The sequence below is a fragment of the Clarias gariepinus genome, chromosome 3, assembly GCF_024256425.1.
Source record: "Clarias gariepinus isolate MV-2021 ecotype Netherlands chromosome 3, CGAR_prim_01v2, whole genome shotgun sequence".
In the NCBI taxonomy this organism is placed as follows: Eukaryota; Metazoa; Chordata; class Actinopteri; order Siluriformes; family Clariidae; genus Clarias; species Clarias gariepinus.
Genome location: NC_071102.1, coordinates 21,942,961 through 21,964,524, shown reverse-complemented (window position 1 = coordinate 21,964,524; position 21,564 = coordinate 21,942,961). Strand labels below are relative to the sequence as shown.

Sequence of the window (21,564 nt, the reverse complement as noted above, 5' to 3'; positions counted from 1 at the left end):
TTAATGCTTTAAATAAACTGTCAAGATAAAAGAAATGGTTTTGCACAAGAGTAAACACCTGCTCTAGTGATGGACGACGGGTAATAATTAGGTGATAAAAATGCAGAGAATCTTCTAATCCAATAAGGCACGGCCAAAACACAGTATTGGTGCTAGTAAGTGCCTCAACTAGGTGTAGTGTCCGTAACTTTTTTTAAATTCAAGTCTTTCGATGATCTTAATTACTATTTAGATATATTTTAGCCGATTTAGATTTCACATGAAAAGACAAACTTAAAAAAGTGTATTATTCTAAAATGCTCAACTGTTAAGATGTTGCAACATGAATTTGAGTTACGGACACTACAGATTTTTCGGGATAAAAAAAAAAATCCTTAATTTTGCACAGAATGCTTTAATTTAAGTAAATTTTTAAACAGGTCATATACCTTTAGAAGCTTACACCAATTTACACTCAAACACTCAAAGGAATTTAAATGATGTGCATTTGAAATGATTATTGTCTGAAACGAGACAGTATAACACTGAGGCCATTTTTGGGGCTCATATAAAATCATCTCTTTAAAACGGCTGAACTCCGACGGTGCATAAACCTAAAGAACCAGCTTCTTTGGCTCACTTATTTCCGTATTACTGTATAAAATCAGCACCAATACTGTGTTTTGGTTAACAACAATCCTAAAACGTGAAACACACTACCGTACTGTTTATAGTACTGAGTTTAGACGCGACTCTGGAGTGAGGGATCTGGCGCGGCGTGCCGTCTTACTCCTTGGGATCTACCCTGAACCTGATCAATCATTCATACACAGCCGTGAAGCAGCAGACGCTTAGGCTGGTTACAGCGATGCTCGTTTGATAATCTGCAATCCCCGGCGAGACGGCGCCGAAGCGGCTTCTCGCGATGAAGTGTTTTGCATGCGATTGTTGCTGACTGTTACAGCGAGAAGAAAAAAAAAATCAGGCTGAGCAGACATCACTCACTTCTAGGGTGGTAAGTACAATCTTCTCCACTGATGAGAAGTAGGCCTCCCACAGGAACTGAGTCTGCTGCCTCAAAGCCAAGATCTTATCCTGATGGATGGAGCGCACCGTGGAGGGGATCTACAGGACGAGCAGAAGAGGGGGATTTAAAAATTAATAAAATAAATGAAAAAAAAAAGAAAAAAGAGATTGATAGGGTTAATAGTTATGCATGTCTGGATATTGAGATATATTAAACGTAAGAAACACATAATAAATTCGACTTCTAGTAAACATGAGACACGCCGCTCGAGTCTTCTCGGTTCTCAACGATAGATCAACCATTCTCCACTCTTGTTTGTGAATTATCATGAGAAATATGGCTCTATACCATAATACACACACTAGAACTGGACTGCTGGGTCAAGCAGTAAAATGAAAAAAAAAAAAAAGAAATCAAGCAATTACTGCGAAACAATCCAGACGGAGAGATTTCTGACCTGCAAGAGAAGCCTTTCGTCTCCGATCACAGCGCCCGTGTTCCAGTCGATGACCTCGGAGAAGGGAAGCTCCCACCCGTTACTTAGCATGACGGGAACACAGGCTGCCTGCATACACAAACACACACACATATATATATATATACATATATATATATATATATATATATATATATATATATATATATATATATAGAAAGGTCAGAGCAGTGAGACATTGGTTATATAGATAGTTGTGTAAATCAGTCGGCAGCTCCGTACGTCATAATGAACGAGGAGGCCACATTAAAGGGCAGCGATTCAACGGCCGTGATTCTAAAGAACTTGACTCCAGCAGGCCCCGAGACAAAAGGAGATGAAATGAAATGAGACGAGACGAGGCAATGCGAGGCGAGTGCTCCCGGTAGCTCTGCTCCACCGACACTGAGCAGGGTACTAATCCGAAACCATTTTTCCCAAAAGAGAAAGGTCAAGCTTTCCCACGAAATCAATTCAGTTCCAGGTGAAACCCAGAACCGGCGATATAACGAGGGTGAAAGAGCGTTGTTCCCTGTAGACCTCACGTTATTCTACAGTATTGTAGAAAAAAATGTTAATCTGAAAAATGAAACAACCGGAACAAATCATTAAAAACATCCTCCTGGTGCCTTCTGTACATTCGTCGTCTCCTGGAGGCCTTTTGTCCTGCGTGTACAGTAGGTATTTAATCCAATTAAAGTCTACCTGCAGTATCTTTGTGGTTACACTGGGAGGAAGATTTTTTCCTCATGCTGCTCAAATCACTCTTCCCTCGTAGCTCGTGTTGCTATATTTAGTTGGTATCGGTTGCAGCGCCGGGTTAGTGCAATACAGCAACATCCTACTACAGCACACTCATTACAACAGGAACTGGTACAGTATAAAGCCAATCAATATACAGTCCTTTATTCGTTTAAATACACGCTGGATCCGGTTGGGCACAAAGTCAAAAAGACATCTGCGGTGCTCTGATGCCTGCTTGTTTGCTTCCGCCATAGAAGTTCACAAATCCATCGAGTATTCCAAAGTTTTGTGCCATTTCTGTGCAGAGGTGGGTGGGTTCGAATCCGACTTTGTGTCTGTGTGCAGGGAGTTTCCCTGTTCTTGGTGGGTTTTAAAGTCCCAAAAGTAAAAAAAAAGTGTCTGCAGTGTGGAAAAGCGAGTGTGTGTATATAAAAATAATGTGTGTGTGTGTGCCCTACGATGGATTGGCATCACGTCCAGGGTGTACCCCGCCTAGTCTCCTGGGATAGGACCCCGTATACAGGATTATAGCATTTATTTATTTATTTTTAGCAGACACTCTTATCCAGAGCGACTTTATTATTACATTTTTATCTCATTATACATTTGAGCAGTTAAGGGGTTAAGGGCCTCGCTCAAGGGCCCAACTTGGTGGCTGTGAGGTTTGAACCTGGGACCTTCTGAATTGTAGTCCAGTGTCTCAACCACTAAGACTACCCCAGACCCCAGGATGAAGCGGTATAGACGGTGTCACACTGTATGTGATGAAATAGATGAAAAGACTTTCCTATTTTCTGCAAATCAATCAATCAAACACCGTGAGTGAGGATTGGCGCCTGGCTCAGGAGCTGCGAACAAGAAGGAATCGCAGAAATGCAGTAGCTGCCAAACAGCTTCTCTTAATTACCCACGAGCGTGAATTTAAACAGAGATAAACTTTAATCAGCGTGATCTACATTTAGAGAAGATCACGAGGTCTCAGTGAGGAAGTACGACTCCTGATCCTGGCAGGAGAGCGATTGGGTTACTGGTGAACGCTTCATACAGTATAATGTAAGTGAAGATGTAAAAAAAATTATAACTCTCGGCTCAAACGACGGCACCGCTGGAAAAAAGTGGCAAAATTAGTAGAACTATTGAAAATAATAAATAATATTAATAATAATTATGCATAATTCTGATTGGTTTGTACTTCAAAGAGCGATGGAGGCATGGTGGAGGAGAGGAGAGAGGGATGAGAAGCAGCAAAGCCTTAGCCAAAGAATAGGCTGCCAAGAGGATTTCTAAGAGGGGTGTGTGTGTGTGTGTGTGTGTGTGTGTCAGCGCCAGCTCACCTGCAATGCCTCCAGGAAGCGAAAAGAGCCCAATCTTCGTCCTCGGGGCACGAGACAGAAGGTGGAGTTGTGAAGCATTTCACGGTAGTCGTATCTGCAGAAAAGTGCGCACGCACACACACAAAAAGGTTTTTAGCATTGTTTTTCTTTTCATCAAACATAAATTTTCATTTTCTTTATTAATCTTTTGCCCCCACACTACACCTCCTTCCATTCATCCACCTCTTTCTCACTCCGTGTTCGTGTGTGTGTCATCTGGCTATCCAAACACAATGATCTGGCATCCTGGGCTAATGAGCTATGAGTGACACCAGCTTGCATAAGCCAAGCACGTTTGCCAGGAGTGTATCAGGGGACAGGCTTTATCCCTCACACACACACACACACACACACACACACACACACACACACACACACACACACAGCTACATCTCAGTCACACACACAGCACAGATGCCTTGAAAAGATATATAGGTGTTTTCCATATCAAAGCGACAGCAAGTCATCGTTCTGCGTGCTGAGATCGAGGGAGCAGCCGTGTCTCTCACACACACACACACACGCAAGGGTCCGTCTCACTTACAGACGCTCAGGAGAGAAGGTAGACGTGCAGCCGCAGTCTTGTGGAGGCCGCGGGGTTATACAGACAGACAGGTAGCTAATGTATATATATATACACACACACACACACACGTGATTTTATAAGATTAGAAATTTCCTGATCAACCAACTGTTCGTACATTGTGCTCATAAAAGGTTTTATAGTGTTAAAATCTGCTGAAATCAACAAAACTCGAGTTGCTCATCAAGTTAAAAAGTCTGTGTTCTCCGGAATTCCATCAAGTTCCCATCCGTCTCTCTGTTAGGCCGCCGCTCTCATCACTGCAAAATCTCGGGCAAAACACAGTATTGGTGCTGACTAATTTATAATTTTTTTTTTTAGTCATACATATAATACAGAAATTGTGCGCGCAAAAGAAGCAACTTCTGAAGTTTATGCAACACGGAAGTGATCGATCTCGCTTCCCTAAATATATTAAGTTCAGTATCTACAGTAACTTCAGCCGTTTTGGAGTGATGATTTTATATGTGGCCCAAAAAAGGCAAGTTATCAGTGTTATGCTGTCTCACTTCAAACAATAATATTTAAAATGCACATTATTCAAATTCCTTAGTATTGATCTAAATTGATACTATGGTGTAAGCTTCTATGACCTGCAAAAAATTGTTGCTCACATATAAAGAATTATGTGAAAAATTAAGGATTTGTTTCCAAAAAATAAATCTGTAGTGTCCGTAACCACGTCAAAATCATGTTGCAATATCGTAACAATTTTGCAATTTAGAATAATAAATTTTTTTAGGTTTGTGTCTTTTCATGTGAAATCTAAATTAGACGAGTTTCATTTGAATGACGGTTAAGATCATTGAAAGGCTTTAATTCGAAAAAGTTACAGACACTACACCTAGGCGAGACACCTTTTAAGCACCGGTACAGTACCATGTTTTGGCCTATTATCAACCAGGGAGAGAGAAGACTATTGTGTACTTCCTTTGAAACATGTGCTGCCAGCCGACTACACCTTTTCTACCTGCTGCTGCTCGCTCAACAAAAGGAAAGCACTATCCGCCCATTCCGCTTGCGTGAGCTCAGATACGCATGATCAGCGAGTGTCTCTGGCCAACCACCGGCATCTATGAGCTTACACGGGCAAAAGGGGTGGGAGGGGTGCTTTCCTACTAGAACTGCGAATGCTAGGCCGGAAACGTTTACGCCGAGAGCCAAGTCCGCGTTATTCTGTTCAGTGTTGGCCGTGTGCGGGTGTAATGTTGTAACTTCGTGAGACAGAGAACTCAGGCAGGGTGAACTTTCCCTATGTGGATTTCTGACCGTTTTGTTGAGTATCTTACTGTAAGTTGGGTTTCTTTCAGGTCTCAGTACAATAGACAACTGCACAATGCTTCTTCCTGTCATGACTAAATAACAGGTAGTGATTCATTTTACACACGACACATTTTACTACCTCACTTCCGTAAAAACATTTACACTCTGGTATTAGTAAACACTGATAGGTATTTAAATGATATTACAGTATTCTGGTAATATAGAAAAAAATTATCTATAAAAAAAAAATGAAGAAAAAGATGATCCCTGGCGTTTTAAAAATGTCTGGAATTTAAAACATGTAACACTCACGTCAGACTCATGGCCCTGGGCCCTCGTCAAGCAACAAGACAACACTTAAGCCATGAATGAATGAAGCTGTCATGAGAAGGAAAGAGTGCGAATTTTTTGCTTTTTTAAAGCAGAGTGGTTCTCCAAATATAAGCACTTTGTTGCAGGCTTTTTAGATTAGACTCAACATCGACATTGTTTAATGTATATGTAGAAAGCATCTAACCAGAAGTGCATAAGTGCCTTCCTTACAATAAATAATAATGCTATGGGTTCATACAGTATGAACAGCGCGAGTGTGATTAATGTACATCAGTGTATTGATGGAAACCGACGCTATTACACTCAGAATGATATGGTCCATTTTCCAATTTGGTGTAAACATACAAAGGTTTGATATCAAGGCTAGGAACATAGAGAGACAAAGACAAAAGAGAGGACAGAAAGCAATAACGTGCAGAGACAACACCACAATGGACCCTTTTTTTTTTAAGCCTTTGCTTTCTTGTGAATGGTGAGAAAGGAACTGCTTCATGAATTTGATTGTTAAATAATGCATTTCAATTGTAAAGGAAAGCATCAATGGTGCTGCATTAGCGGGTGCGTTGTCACAACACATCGGCTCCGTTTTAAGATATGCGCCGGACAGTTTTACAAATACCATCTACTCCCACACTCCCACAACAGTTTTACTTTGGTATTAACAAACGAAGAAGAAAGATGTAGTGTGTTAGTATTGCATTTGTAGCCAAACAAGGTGTCGAGCTCAAATTGGAAATTGATTAATTTGAACAATCTCATATACGGTACAGTGCAACAGTCTTAGGCATCGTATTATCTTCAGTACAAATTTCGTTGTATACGTTTATTATCGTGTCTGCATTGAAAATACAAAACTGTTTAATTTTTTTGAAACAACTTAGAAAATAATACAAACACAAACATAGAATTACAGAAAAACTTTTAATGCCTGTTAAGGAAGCGACATATTACTGTACATAACAGACTTGTTATCAGATGGAAAATGAAAACCTAATGTAGGCTCCCAGCTGTTATACTGATAAACCTGCACACATCTGTATCAAACACTACTGCTTATTTTCGAGGTTCGAGTTTTCACACCAAATATTGACTGTGTTTATTTTAAAGCTCTTTAATGCTCTTTGTAGAAAGTTTCTTTTATTGAAACTTTAGCACAGTTCTGTAAGTAAAACTGCGGTTAGGTTTTACTGAGTGTGCTGGAGAATACAAGTTTTCCTGGTAACTTTGCCGCACTCAGGCCTTGTTCACACGGGCGTTAAGTTTTTGGATAAACGAACGTGCTCTGAACGTCCTAGACGTTTATGTTGCATTTTGTAGTGACGCTTGATTGACTTCTACACCAGCGTTCGTTTGTCTCTGTCTAACGTCAGCCTGCAGCCCAAATTGTAGTTTGTGTGTTAACCTGTGGGGGGCAGTGTGTCGGGAACTGGTTATGAAAGCGCGCCGCTACCGGGTTCACTCTCTGACTGCACAACGTCGGATTAAAGGAAGTTTTTTTTTTGTGGTTTATGAAGAAATAAAAATTTCCAAGTAAGTTTTTCAACAATGAATTTTTTTATTTTGCCCTTTTTCCTCCAAAGCGTAAAATGAACGCGCAGAAAACAAACTAGAAGCGGTTTTCTTGTGTTCGTTGGGATTTGAACGCCAAGAAAAAGCTGCATGTAAAGTTTTTTTAATGCCATATAAGCGCGCAGCCAGACAAACGCACGTCACCAAAGCCCGTGTGAACACTCATTGACTCATATGTGTAGAAAACACTCGCCGCTTGATCCGCGATTACCGGACGCTACAAACGCAAAAAAAAAAACGCTCGATTTTAACGCCCGTGTGAACAAGGCCTCACTCCTTTGGAAATTAATCTTCCGCATGTCAAATGTAACAGTGTTGTTTCTGCACCTTTAAATTTGCGAGGGGAATCCCAGACGCTGTCTCGGAGCGGTTTTCCGTTGTGTTGGACTGTTAACTGTGCGTTGTTGACCATTTTCCAGAATTAGGATTATACACCATCAGGACAGATTTATAGGCCAGCCGTTTTCTATCAACGTATATTTTATTAACATTCGTAACTCGAATGTTCGCAAGTCGGGGACTACAAGTACTGCATAACAAAATCTGTGCTAAAGATAAAACAGTGCCTAAGACTTTTGCACAGTACTGTATACTGCTGGAGAAAGTTTGACCCAACCCATTCATTATGTTCAAAGTCTGATCAATTGCCTTTGGCCAATTCCTATAACATCTTTTTTGGGATTTGTGTAAATATAATCAAATAGGTTAAAACTATAGTGACTGTAACCAGGACCAAGCATATACTCGAGCTGAATAAGCTCTACAGTTTTCATTATTTCACACACTAGTTCGACTTCCGAAAGCACGAGCACGCTGCTGCATTCAATATGCTCTTTAATCCAAGTGTTTTTTTTTTTTTCATTTTTCTGAAAGTATCATATCTGACTATTTGCTCGCATTCACAAGACACAAGCTTCCACAGATGTTTTTTTGTTGGGTCCTACGGCATCCCGGTCCTGAAACCTCAAGCTCGAGTCTGTCAGAGAAGCTCTAAATATTCATCAGTGCACTCTCGTATTTCCTGCTCTTCACTACTGTAGCATGACCAACAAATATTACAGCCCCCTGGACCACAGCAAATGCATGTTCACATTTACTGAGCACACAAGGCACCGTTATTCAAAGGCTCGTGTAATCGACTGTAAAGTATCCAGACTATAGGATTTTCAAACTGCAGAATGCAACCAATATGCAGTAATTCAAGCTAATATCAATTCCTTGTAGAATACGCTTTCAGGAACATCATAAAAAGAAGGCAAAACTGAAAATATAAGCATACATTTCTAGCTGTACAGTAATATTTTTGCTCTTGCATTAGAGCCAGCATTTCTTACTTGTTTAAAATTTCATCTGGGTTATAATGGGTTTGGGAGATCTGGATAGTTTCAGCTCGGATCCGTACTTTAGATGGACAGCTCTGCCTTTATAGCCAGTAGGTCAGATTAACCCTATTTCTAAGAAAATATCAATTATAGTACAAATATTTGATCAACATTTGATCATATTCTCAGAAACTGAACAGGATACTGTACATGTTATACATTTTATTAAAGCTGGAACACTATGAACACACAACAAAATTGAGGAGTACCATTACAGTAAATTACAATACCATTACAACCTCAGGGTTTGGGTTCCCCTATTGCCACCGGAGCAGCTCTGGCCCCTCTGGTCATGACACAAGAGGTTTTGGGCAGGTTGCGCAATGTGGAGTCTGGCACCAGGACGTCGGATGCTGTCAGTTTCTGAGTGGGGTCTCCTTGGATTGGACTTGTTTGTCCACTGCATCCCATGGGTCCTGGATCGTGTGGGATCTGAGGAGTTTAAAGGCCGGATCGGCAGCCTTGGGCTCTTTGCCTGCTGGCCCCCATGTGCAGCAGCCTATGCTATGTTGATAGCCTTTCTATCGAGGCCAGCATTGACTTGTTGGCAATTTGTGCTGCATTGGTTTTTCTGTCCGTCTGGACAGGCTGGTCTTTGATTCCCCACTCGTTCAAAATCCACATTAAGAAAGGCCAGATGATGCAAATTTTCAAGCTTTATTAGTACTCCTTAAACCTTGCCCCAACGATTAGCAGCTGCCTAGCATCCATGCATTCATCCATCTATCCATCTAGGAACCTTTCTAGTCCAACTAGGGACCATTTATTCTGTGGTAGGACTTTCACACGCGCATTGACACACTATAAGCAATTTGGGAATGCAAATCTGTAAGTCTTTGGACTGTGCGAGGAAACTGGAGTACCTGGAAGAAACCTATCAAGCACGGGGAGAACAAGCACACAGACCAGAGGCGGGAATCAAACCACTATGCCACCAGCTGCCTAGCATGCTATTAAATAATCAATGCCTACAAAGAAAAAGGTGGCAATAAAGACGGCTAAAGATTTTTCAGGTAGCCATTTCCACAGTTCATAACATAATTAAGAAACGGCAGGATCGGTGGAGGTGCAGGAAGCACAGCAGCTCCATACAAATGGCTGTGTTTTTAAAATCCCAGTTGCTTTCTCTCTTTTATATGCTGCTTACACACTCGCTCTCTCTAAACAACACGCCTTCCGTGTCAGAATTCATACGAAGCCTGTCTGGGAATGAAGCCAAAGTGGTGCTGCTTCTGAATCAGGACGATCGGGCCAAGCTCCAACGAGTCTACACTTCCCTCATCATCATGCTCAGTGACGAACGCGACTGTGCAGCACTATCTGTCCAAAAAACAGGGAGGAAAAAAAAAATCACAATCTGCAGTAAATACATTCTTGTCTTGCGGTGTGGATACACAACATTCACACACAGACTAATAACAGCTACAGGAACCCGCGGTTATGAGGGAAACGCCATTCGACAGTTAGAGCTAGCATGCGTTAGAGCAAGGATGCGTTTTTTACCTTAAATGTTTAAACCACCTTTAGGCCAAAAGAATATTAGGAGCTCAGTGAGGAAACTTGGCGTAAGCGATACGGAGTCGATTCCAAAAACAAAAACGCACCCCAGAGCAAGACAGCAAATCCACTAAATGCAATCTGCAAAGCGCAATGCCAGACCTGCAAGATTCTGGACTCCGGATATCTTGGCATCTTAGAATGAATTTTGAGCCTCTCAAGAAAATGAACTGGCATCAACGGTCTAATAATATGAAACAGTCCCTGTTCCTCCAGCCCTCCAGCCAAGAACCATTCCAGTCCATGTCAAGCGCTTTTCCTTAAAGGGGAGGCGTTTTTCTGGCGTTAGCCAAATCTCAAATCATTTTAGTCATGAAAAGGATAGAACGCAAAAAAGTGCAATACACAGGAGATTCCCTTCTGCGTCTATATACCAGCCAGTGACTGGCGCGGCTAACCTTCATGCTTCAGGGTGACCGACGCAGTGACTGGAGTTCATTATCTAGCACATGCTCGCGTAAATGAGATTCCCCTGCTCAGGCTCTGCCTTCGCCTCTCACCGAACAACAAAATACCTACCACCGCAATGTGTGTGTGCAAGATATACTGTAGCAATTCGAATAGGATTATCATTATAATCATTCCAAAATATTTCCAAAGTTTACTCTGAATTCATGTGTGTGAGAAGGAATGAAGTGACAAAGTGAGCACTCCTTCAAAGCATATTAACCCCCTGCCTGTCTATGAATAATAAGTGTGTGTGTGATAAATTAAATGTAAAGTGTACGTGTGCGTAGGGAAATTCCAGCTTTACGGATGTAATATCTGAACTCACGCTGACCTCCACGGTGTCGCACTGCCTGCACAAGCCGAACATCTCTGATCACGTCATCACTCCCCTCTTATCGAGAGCACGGCAAAATAAAAAAATAAACAATTCATTTATATAATCCAACTCTATAATAATGCACATAAAGGGGCATATTAATGTAGACAGGATTTTTGAAAAATAAAGCATAAAAAATACACAAGCTTGAGTTTTGTGTGTGTGTGTGTGTGTTTTTTTTTTATTATTATTTATTATTGGGAAAAGAATTGGGTTTTTATACAGTATGTGATGTGTGAAGCAAATCCAATACAGTGGTACATTTGCATATGAACGGCCCACCTTAAATTGCAAGAAAATTTGCGAGAAATTGTCTCGCCATACGAAGCATGTTTAGCTTGCGTGCAAACGAACTGAATGCCGGCTAAATTGCGCGGACGTCCGGGAGCCGTTCAAAATTTCTTTGCGCAGTAGAAAGCCAAGCGAACTAAGTTTTACATATTTATAGACATCACTGTGTGCAAAATTTTGTGAAGACACAGCACCATGAATCCAGGGAATGTTATCAAGGACGGTAGCAAGAAGAAAAGGAAGCCGCTTTCAGTTTAAAGCCGGTTCAAAGAGAAATTATACATTACGTTGACTGAGGTTTAATGTCAATGAAGTAAAATATGAAATAAATTGACATTTCTAAATACTTTGATTATTTTTATATGCAAAGATATTATTATAGTGTTGAAAATTGGTAACATTGGTAATATTTTTGGGTGGCTGGAACGGATCATCTGCCTTTAAATTATTTCCTATGGGAAAGTGCGTTTCACAATACAAAATCTCGCCTTAAGAACTCGCCTCCAGAGCAGATTAAGTTTGTATGTGGAGGTAACACTTTACTGTAAAGAAGCAGACATTAATGCTACATTCAGGATGATTTTGCATGTAGTAATCCCCTCTTTACAACTAAAAGACAACTAAAAATGCCCCTCAACTTAAAAGTTCAACCAGGAGTAGTATTTTTAACTACCAGTTCCTTCTCTTTTCATAGAGTGACGTTAAATTGATGTGTGAGCAGTGTAACATCACCCGTTTTTACTGTTAAATAAGTATAAATCATCTGCCATATTACCACGGAATATATATACAGGTCTTGGTTGGTATATATGTTCCTGATCTGCGTAATGATGTCGCAATGTTAGTCACAATTACAATGTAAGTGAATGGGGCCAAATTCCACAACCCTTGTTCCATGCAAAAATGCATTCCAATGTTCAACTGCAAGTTCAGTCATCCCACTGAGATAAATCCAGCTGGTCTCTTTCAAGATTATGTTGTATTTACGTTATGTATTTGCCTCTCGTTCTGGTTAACCATACAGATACTGTTCTTGCGGAAGAAAAGGGTTAAATTTGTACTTCAAAACAGTTGTAGAAGTTGGCCCCATTTGGAATTTTGGTGTGCACAGCAGGAAAACTGCCTAGTTTGTACTTATATTCACCTCAATTTTAATAAGACCGCCTCAAAAAAACCTGAATTATCCCTTTAAATCTGTAACACTGACTATGCTAATCACTGTTCTGAGAAGGTCGTCATTAACGTTAAGGTTTAAGGCTAATCTCAGAGGGCTAGCTTGTTGCACTTTCCGCCTAAAATGTGACTTTCAAAGTTGGCGGAAAGTATATATATATATATATATATATATATATATATATATATATTTTTTTTTTTTACAAGAGTTGTGTTCTGAGAGCAAAGAAAGGACGTCTTTGTGGAGACGGCCACGCTATGTTCCCCTGAGGCGGGAAACGACGTCATTACAACTGGCAAATTACCGCGTACGAGGCGCCGTGAACGCAGTAAAAGAATAACCTACAAATGAACTGAGAAAGACAGATGTCTCTGTGCGCTGTGCTGAAACTCATCACTGACAACACATAAAAAGAAAAAACTTTATGAGACAAAGTTAACAGACAGAGGGGCAAATGGGGTATTTCTGATTGAGATCACGTTACCAGCTGGATCACATCATCGGCAGAGCGCACAGAATGATTGGACTTGCATGTAATTCAGTTTAGATTTGTTTTCAGGCGCATGCCAAACCCAAATGGTTAGCAGGGCTACGGTGGTGTGTGTGTGTGTGGGTGAGTGTCTATACGCATGTGTTTGTGTATAGTAAGAGTAGAGAGTCGGTGTAATTTGGAACATGACGGCACACGTCTCTCTAAGGTGGCTCTGGTTCTGCAGGAGGAACGTGCATGGGCATTTCAATCAATTTCATCCGAGATCACACATTTTCACAGGCAGGGTGTTACTGAAAGGTCAAACCACACACACACACACACACCAACAACCAAGACTGTGCATTCTCCTTTGTAGTTTCTGACTTAAAGAAAATTACCCAAAAAAATAAATAAATACACGTTCAAAGCATTCAGTTCCAAATCCTGAGCGTGAGAAAGAAATTTTACTCCAATTTATACAAACACACACCCAGGTTACATAAACATTTTGCTATATTGCACTTGTGTACAGCATAGGGGCCTCATAATATAATATAATATAATATAATATAATATAATATAATATAATATAATATAATATAATATAATATTATATTATATTATATTATTTAATATATAAACACAATAAAAAGGGGGGGGGGGGCACTTAGTATTGCCCACATTTTTCTTTTGCCTTAATATTTGTTAAATAAGAAAAAATATATATACATGTTGTTTCTCATCCAAGTTGTTGTATCTGCCAAAAACTGAGACCCGATATGATCAGATGATTTGTATTATGTTTTTAGACATAAAAAAAATAATACCGAATTAAAAGAGAATGGCAGGAGAATGAATCATATCTGACCGTATACGCTGTGTAAAGATAAAGCTTAATCATCAGCCAGTCTTTCACCAACCGAACACACAATTGACTACATCACAGTTGTCTGCACCACCAGGGTCGAGGGTTCGATTCCCATTTCCGCACCGGGGGGTTTGCGTCTTCTCCCTGTACTTGGTGCCGAAGACATGCATTGTAGACTTTTTTTTGCATTTTTCAAATTCTACGTATCATATGATTGGCTGTGTGTTTGTGTGTGTGAGAGAGAGAAAGCGTGTGTATGCCTGCAGGTTGCCGGAGGTTGCAGTGTAACTTCCCCTACAGCAATGACCGCTGGAATAAAGGCAAAAGTCATGTTGGTCAACCATAGATGAGATAGTTGCTCTTATTCTGATAATAAGACTATATAAGACTCATCAGATACATGCATATATTGTACCATGTTTGCCAAAAGCAATAAACCAGGACGGGATGAGTTTGAATCAAAGCGACAGGTAAACGTGAATGAAGCTTCACTTGGAGAAGATCTCAAACAGTTTCAGGAAACTAATAAGAAAAGAAGTTAGGAATCAGAAATGACGATGACATTGCAAGGTTTGAAAGTAATTAGTGTAAATACCAATAATCTTACTGCAGTGCTCGAGTTTGCAGTTTACTTTAATGGGATTTTTTTGGTGTGTGTGTGTGCGCGTGCGATTAAATCATTGTACTTTTACTCGAGTTATTATTATTAATCACTGTAATACTTTTAACCCCAGATGACTAAGTCAATTACATTCTGAAACCTAATCAAAATAAAGGGGCCGCGGCAGCTTAAGGGTGATTTATGCTTCTGCGCCAGGTCTGTACCGTAGGCCTGGCACAGCCGCGTAATACTGAAGTAACGTTAGCGCTGTGGACCGACTGCGATGGAGACATTCCTGAGGTCAAGAGAGAATACCAGAGGAAACCATACTGCTCAAAAAACAGGGCAAGGTAGACTGCGGTAAAGTTTATTACAAGTTATAAACATGAATTTCGGTCTACAAGATGCTCCACACGGCACTTTAACACAATAATGGCTATAATGCAGTGACATATAGCGGTACCTCTGGATATGAACATTTTGCAAAAAATTTTCCCCAGCGTTTTCGGCATACGAGCGAGCAAACCAAGTGGTTTTTCTTGGATTTTGTACGAGAATCTGTAAAGACATAGCACAATGGGTCCCAAGAATGTTAGCAAGAAGAAAAGTGAGCCACTTTCAGTTTGGCTTTTAAAGCAGCTGGTGCCAAGGGGAATCAAATTATGGTAAAGTCAGGTTTTACTTCATTTACATGTCTTTTCTAAATGTTTCCATTGTTTTTATATGAAAAAATATGATTATAGTGTTGGAAATGGGCAATATTGGTAAAATTTTGGGGTGTCTGAAACAGATTATCTGCATTTGCATTATTTCCTATGGGACAATGCGTTTCACAAAATGAAATTTTGACTTAAGAGAACCCGCGCCCAGAACGGAATAAATTTGTATGCCGAGATATTTTTGATGTTCTTTCTGTAAGACTGACCTGGAAGAATGAGTCACATGGTCTTGATATTTTCCCCCCTCCTATGATTTTGACTGCAAACGTGCCCACATGCATTTATTGACAAAAAATAAATAAATTTCAAGGCTGTAGGCTTCCTCGTACATAACGTGATGTTTGGGTTTGTTGGGTTTAATGTGTGAGAATCAATTTAATTGCTCCCAAACTCTGGTTCTGAAATCCATATTTTGTTCCAACATGCCTGATCCAAACCTATTCAGGTAATCGACAGACCTTCCCGAAACGCATTACAGGGTTTTGAAGCACAAAACAAAAACAGGGAGATAGAGTCTGGAAATCTCCAGGCTATTCGGCACATTAACGGTGTCACTACGCTGGTAAATGCAAGCTGTTCTAAAACCCTAAGGTTTCATGAGACAAACACGGGTGCTCCAGAGGTTGCGAAAGCCTTTAGGAAACTAGGCTAGAGCACCATCTGTTCTGGAGAGAACCCCCAAAAGGTGAGCAAACGCTTTTAATTAACTCATTTACTTGCAAAGACATTCTAATTTATTCCATCTAAAGAGTAAATATGACTCCACAATAAACTGCACGCCATATGCGCCTCTGACACGGTGCAGAGAGAGAGAGTGCCTGCTCCCGAAATGAGATAAATTAATGAATCGGGCTCGGCTGGTGCGAGGAGAATGGGGTTCAAGAAAACAGCAAGGGTCAGAATCAAAAACCTCGGTATCGTTGCGGGGCAGCTGGAGTCAGAAACCAAATCGATTCCGAGCAGACGAGCAGTAAACAACAAGAACAACGCAACCGGGATGCAACACCCAGACTAAGAGTTAAATGTAGGAGTATTTACTTTGTAAAAAAAAAAACGGTGAGAATGAGGCAAAGAGAAACACTGGGGGAAAAGACTCGCATTTCCTTCGTTCTTCTGCAATACAACAGCATTGTACCAGTGTTCTGATGTGAGGTCAGCCGGGGCAAGCCTGCGTCCTCTATGGTGCCCCTAAACGCTGGCCTTTTGAGAGACCAGGCTGCATGATTCGGGTGTGGCTTTCAGTACTGGCTCACATGGCACATCTGGAGGAGACACAGGGGAACGAGAGAGAAATTCTATGATCCTCCAGAACAAATGGCTTTTCCTCTCATGCCACTTGCGCCACGTCAGTCGGCCTTGGGAGGAACGGCCAAGGCTTTTGCTAATCAGCAGACTTTTACGTCATTTCTGGCAAGTTATTCCGCTTAAAGGAGAGAAGGAAAAAAAAAAGAAAAAAAACAACAACAACTGCATACCGAAAACTAAATCTGCTAAGCGAACGCTATCTCTCTTCCTGCTAGAGCTTTTCACAAATTTATACACGACTCCAGCCTTATCTACAGACTATATTTATATTATTCTATTTATCATCTAAACCAAGACTTGACCAAAGGAAACAGGCCGAGATAACTAAGAAAGGTTTCCCTCCCGCCAGACTTCGGAGAGACTAATGATGGGGAGAGAATACAAAAAGTAAGTATTATGGTTTAAAACAAACAAACGAAAAAATAAGCACACTCAATGAGAGAAGCAGATTAAAATATTTCTTAAGGACACAAAGAATTCCACAATAAGTAAAAATGATGCCCACTATTGTGTCCACCATCCACGCAGGAGGTTCTGGCGTGGCTCTGCAGGGTCCCTGGGGAAGTGTGGTGGTATCTGGCAATAGGATGTTGGGAGCAGATCCTTGGGTGCTGTGGGTGGGACCTCCGTGGATTGGGCTTGTTTTTCCAGTGAATCCGATGGGTGCTAGATCGGATTAAGATCTGAGGAGTTCAGAGGCCGCGTCTGCTTGCCTGCCGAGCCCCGGACGTGGCAGCTGTGGTGCACTGGGTGTTCTGGTGCCTTTCTATCATGGCCAGCATTGACTTATTTTGGCACTTTGTGCTGCATTGGCTGAACCAGAAACATTTGGAACCAACTGGATCCAAACCCTATCCCGGAGACAATGAACATAAGTTTTGAACTGGATTCCAGTCTATCGCAATACTGACAAACTAGCAAATGTTTCATGTTTCTGGTGTTTCAGGCTTCATCAGTGTAGTTATAATGGCATCACAAGACCATTCAATTCACCGGCGTCCATTCTGCATGATGATAACAGAGCCATTATGAATCTGGAACTGGTCCACAGTGAACCTTAATTTGCTAAACCTACTGTACATAACACCCACACAAACACACATCTCCTAGTCCCCCTGCTCCAAACACAGTCCAATTACACTTATTGTGTTGCTTTCTCTGTTCTCTTGCGCGCATATGGGAATAAGAGACACTGCGAACAGATGGATTGTGTTGCAGAGGAATCGGGACATCAAAGTTAAAGAATCCTTCCTTCTCTACTTCAGAGCGCAGCCAGTGCGGCGACCGTTGAAAAAACCCTGACCAACAAAAAAAACAACAAAAATTCTCTCCCAGTCCCAATATAGTGTAGTATCCCATATAACAAGTCCACAATACATGCAAACACAAACACATGCTATATTATGGTCTGTATTATTATTATTATTGCTCTTCTCCATAGAGTTATTTCGCCATTTTGTGACGGCAACAAAAATGATTTCCAAGCATGTAATATCCCTAGTAAAATTACACGCGGATTCAAAGAAACAGCTGTTTTATTACCAGTACAGTCTTAGCGCTACAATGCTTGCTTAGATAAATATGCCTAAATATTGAATAATAATTAAAGAGATGGGTCCCCTCTCATCTATTTCTGCGCTGGTTAAATACAGCAGTGTAAGAATATAAAGCAAGGCAAGAAATGGCATATAAAAAAAACAACAGCGTGGTAAAAATTCATGCATTAGATAATAAATTCATAAGGTTCGCTTCAGCTGTAGTTTCCCTCTCGGCAGAAGTAGGAGAAGGAGACCGCTGAAACTCTGGCCTTATTATATTTCACTTTCACGCATCAGGAGGGGGAGGTGCGATGGTTCGACAGTAAGAAAGCCATCAAATTATTGTCATAAATATCTCGCTATCACATCATTCATCATCTTCTATACAGTACCATTTGTCCTGTACATGGTTAAGGGGGGGCTGGAGACTTTGGGCACAAACTCAAAGGCCTATTGGGAACATCAATTAGACTAATCCACATGTTGGAGGAAACTGGAGGACCCAGAAGAAACCCACCAAGCGCAAATCAAACCCTCGACCTTGGATATACACAGTGCTAACCACTACGCCACCGTGCCCTCTCGGGTGTCAATATACTGTACAGTCCAAAAGAAAAAAAAAATAACATAGAACAAGAAGAAAACAAGAAGGAGAAGAATAAGAAAAAATAAAAATCAAGCTACAGTTTCAGTTGTCTTTGGCAAGAAGAATACAAATGGACTTAATGAAACATTTATGGCCCAGCCCACCTGCTCTCCACTCTACAGCTTGGTTACAGTAAGTGTGTTAAATAGAGCATAGAATTCGGACTTCCCGTACCCCTCCCTCAGGCCAGAGAAGTCTCAAAGACGTCCATCCTTCCCCTCGTGCACTGGGAAGTGATATGGCGTCTGAGGAGCAGACACGGTTCGGCTCAAGGGCCCACAATGCCAGCCTGATGGAACCGGGGCTTGAACCACCAACCTTCTGATCAGTACTCTGAAGAAATAACCTGCTGAGCTGCCACCGAGCTACGCATACGGGTCTAAAAGGGATCCAGGAAAGAGAACGAAACAGAAGATCAGCCTTAACCTTAATTAAAGATCATGTGAGCTTCATGTTCCACTCCAACCGGAGCAAAAAGAGCCAAGCTTTGGTACGGCAAACAAAAGGATTCAAGCAGCACGGGGAAAAAAGAAAAGCAGTACGTCACACCAAATGGCACGTTTGTGTTATGCAGGTTGGCATTAAAGGGTCTGACTTCCACCTGTGAGCGTCAAAGCCGAAGAGGAAGCGTCTCTCACAGCGACACCAATCAGCGTGTCGGACAACCCCAAGCAAACAAAACGGCAAAGCAGCAAAGTGACTCTTCCATCTTGTGCTGCGTTTCACAAAAACACCAGCTCCAAACATATAATTCCGGCGTCTCGGTGCTGACAGTGCGAACAAAGGCGCGATAGACAGGGCTAATGTGAATGACTCAGTCCATTTTGGCACAGGGCAGACTCGCAGAAAGGAAGCGGACGACTTAATAACGAGAAAGGTCAAATTACAGACGGCTCTTTTGCTTTTCAGAGAGACGAGCATGCTGAAAATGCTAAGGAGCAACTTGATGCCAATCAGAGTGTTTAAACTACTCATCTGGGTTGAGCTAAAAAAAAATGTCTCTCTCTCTCTCTCTATCTATATATATATATATATATATATATATAAAATATATATAATTTGACACTTATGGTGAATTTGTCTGCTGAATAAAAACAAAACAAGATGGCAGAGAGAGACGTGAATTGTTGCTCTCTACTGATTTGTCCACACTTATACAGATAATATAATCAATTATACTGTTATGTTGAGATGTTTCAGACAGATTTATTACTAAATGGATCAGATTGTTAATTCAACAACATCTGAAATCTGTTTGGATCAGACTGATGATAATACACGACAGCAAAAACAAACAACAACAACAAAAAAACGTTTCATTTCTCATCTGGGGAACGCAGTAAAAAGACAATCCAGGAAATTGAATAATGAAACAGTATGTGGAAGGGAAGTTAAGGGCAGACTTTATTGTCAGAAGTTTACAAACTTTTTTTTTTTTTTTGACTTCTAAGGGAAGTTATTTAAATGAATCACAGACAGAGTATCTGGTCCACATGAGCACAAAAACACCACCATCAGCTCAATGTGATGCCCATGAGATCCCGTAATTTGGAATGATCATTTTCAACCTCTGCGTGTTCATGCTAAACTTTATTTCGGCTGCTCCCGTCAAGGGGTCGCCATCTGATTCGCATTATTTATTTATTTATTTACGGCATATGCCTTTTCTGACACAACCCTCCCATTTTTCTAACCGGGCTTGGGTCTGGCGTGTGTTCAAGCTACAAATAAAAAAAATCACTACACTTGAATACGCTTATATATATATATATATATATATATATATATATATATATATATATATATATATATTTGCATGCTGAATGAACTAAAGCTAAAACTAATTGTTCAAGTCAAACCGGGACTTGTGATAAAATCTCTCATGAATGATGGCGTAAAAAAACGATTGCATTTACAGATGACTTCGAGCAGAGTACAGTGATGAAACTCCTAGCTGCTGTCTGCCGTCTGTCCGTGAATGAAGATCCTGGCCGAGGTGGCTCGGTGAAACGCCTGTTCCTTGAATAAAAATTGACATAACTTCAATGTTTGTGAACTGTACACACACTCATTCATCAACACTGCTTGCACAACACATCCCACATACAGTCCTGACCTCGTGCTCCAAGCCATTTTCACAAGGAGTTCCTAAAGGGCCGGCGTTTCAGACGTGAATCCGGTCATGGCGGAAGTCAGGTCATGGCTCAGTGTAGCAGGGGATTATATAGAAAAATGAAGAGGAGTTTTCACACTTGTTCTAAACGATCCGGTTTGACTAGAACGCTCACTGCTGTAGATCTTTCTATTCCCTCAATAGGAGGTTTTTCCTTCTGTATTTCAAACTCAACCTGATCTCCAATGCATGTGTTACTAAAAAAGCCTTCATTAATCATCTGGGTCATGTTAAGTTTAAGTCTTTGTCACATCCCTTTTCATCACGTATCTCAGCCTGATAGCTCGTTGAGGTCAAAGCGCAGGGCCAGCCATGTTACACCGCACGTCTGGACCAGACAGGGGTTAAAAGGTCCTCGGTCAAGGGCACAACAGCGGTACCTTAGCCGTTCTGGGGTTCGCCATACTGTACGTTTCGATCAGCAACACAGAGCTTTAACCACTAAACCACGACTTAGCTGGCTGTAGAGTCGCCTGTTTTGCAGGATTTCCACCGCTGTAACACAAAAACGAAAGTGTCCGCCTGCGCTCGACAGACCCCGCTGTGAGAACCACTGCTCTGCATTGCTGCTTCAGAGATACCTGCTGTACAGCTGGAAGGGAAGTGAGTTAACTTCAGAGAGCTCCAAGAACTATTGTATTTGGGCAGAAACCATGCTGTTGGAAA

General features: G+C 41.0%; 1 protein-coding gene across 1 annotated transcript in view; it reads right to left on the bottom strand.

Moving 5' to 3' along the window:
• ext1b (exostosin glycosyltransferase 1b) overlaps positions 1-21,564 on the bottom strand; it is an 88,911-nt gene that overhangs the window by 22,144 nt on the left and 45,203 nt on the right. The window contains exons 2-4 of the mRNA XM_053492036.1: positions 3,560-3,653; positions 1,464-1,571; positions 985-1,104 (exon numbers count right to left, since the gene is read on the bottom strand). Of these exons, the coding sequence (XP_053348011.1) occupies positions 985-1,104; positions 1,464-1,571; positions 3,560-3,653 (322 nt within the window). The remainder of the gene's footprint in view (positions 1-984; positions 1,105-1,463; positions 1,572-3,559; positions 3,654-21,564) is intronic.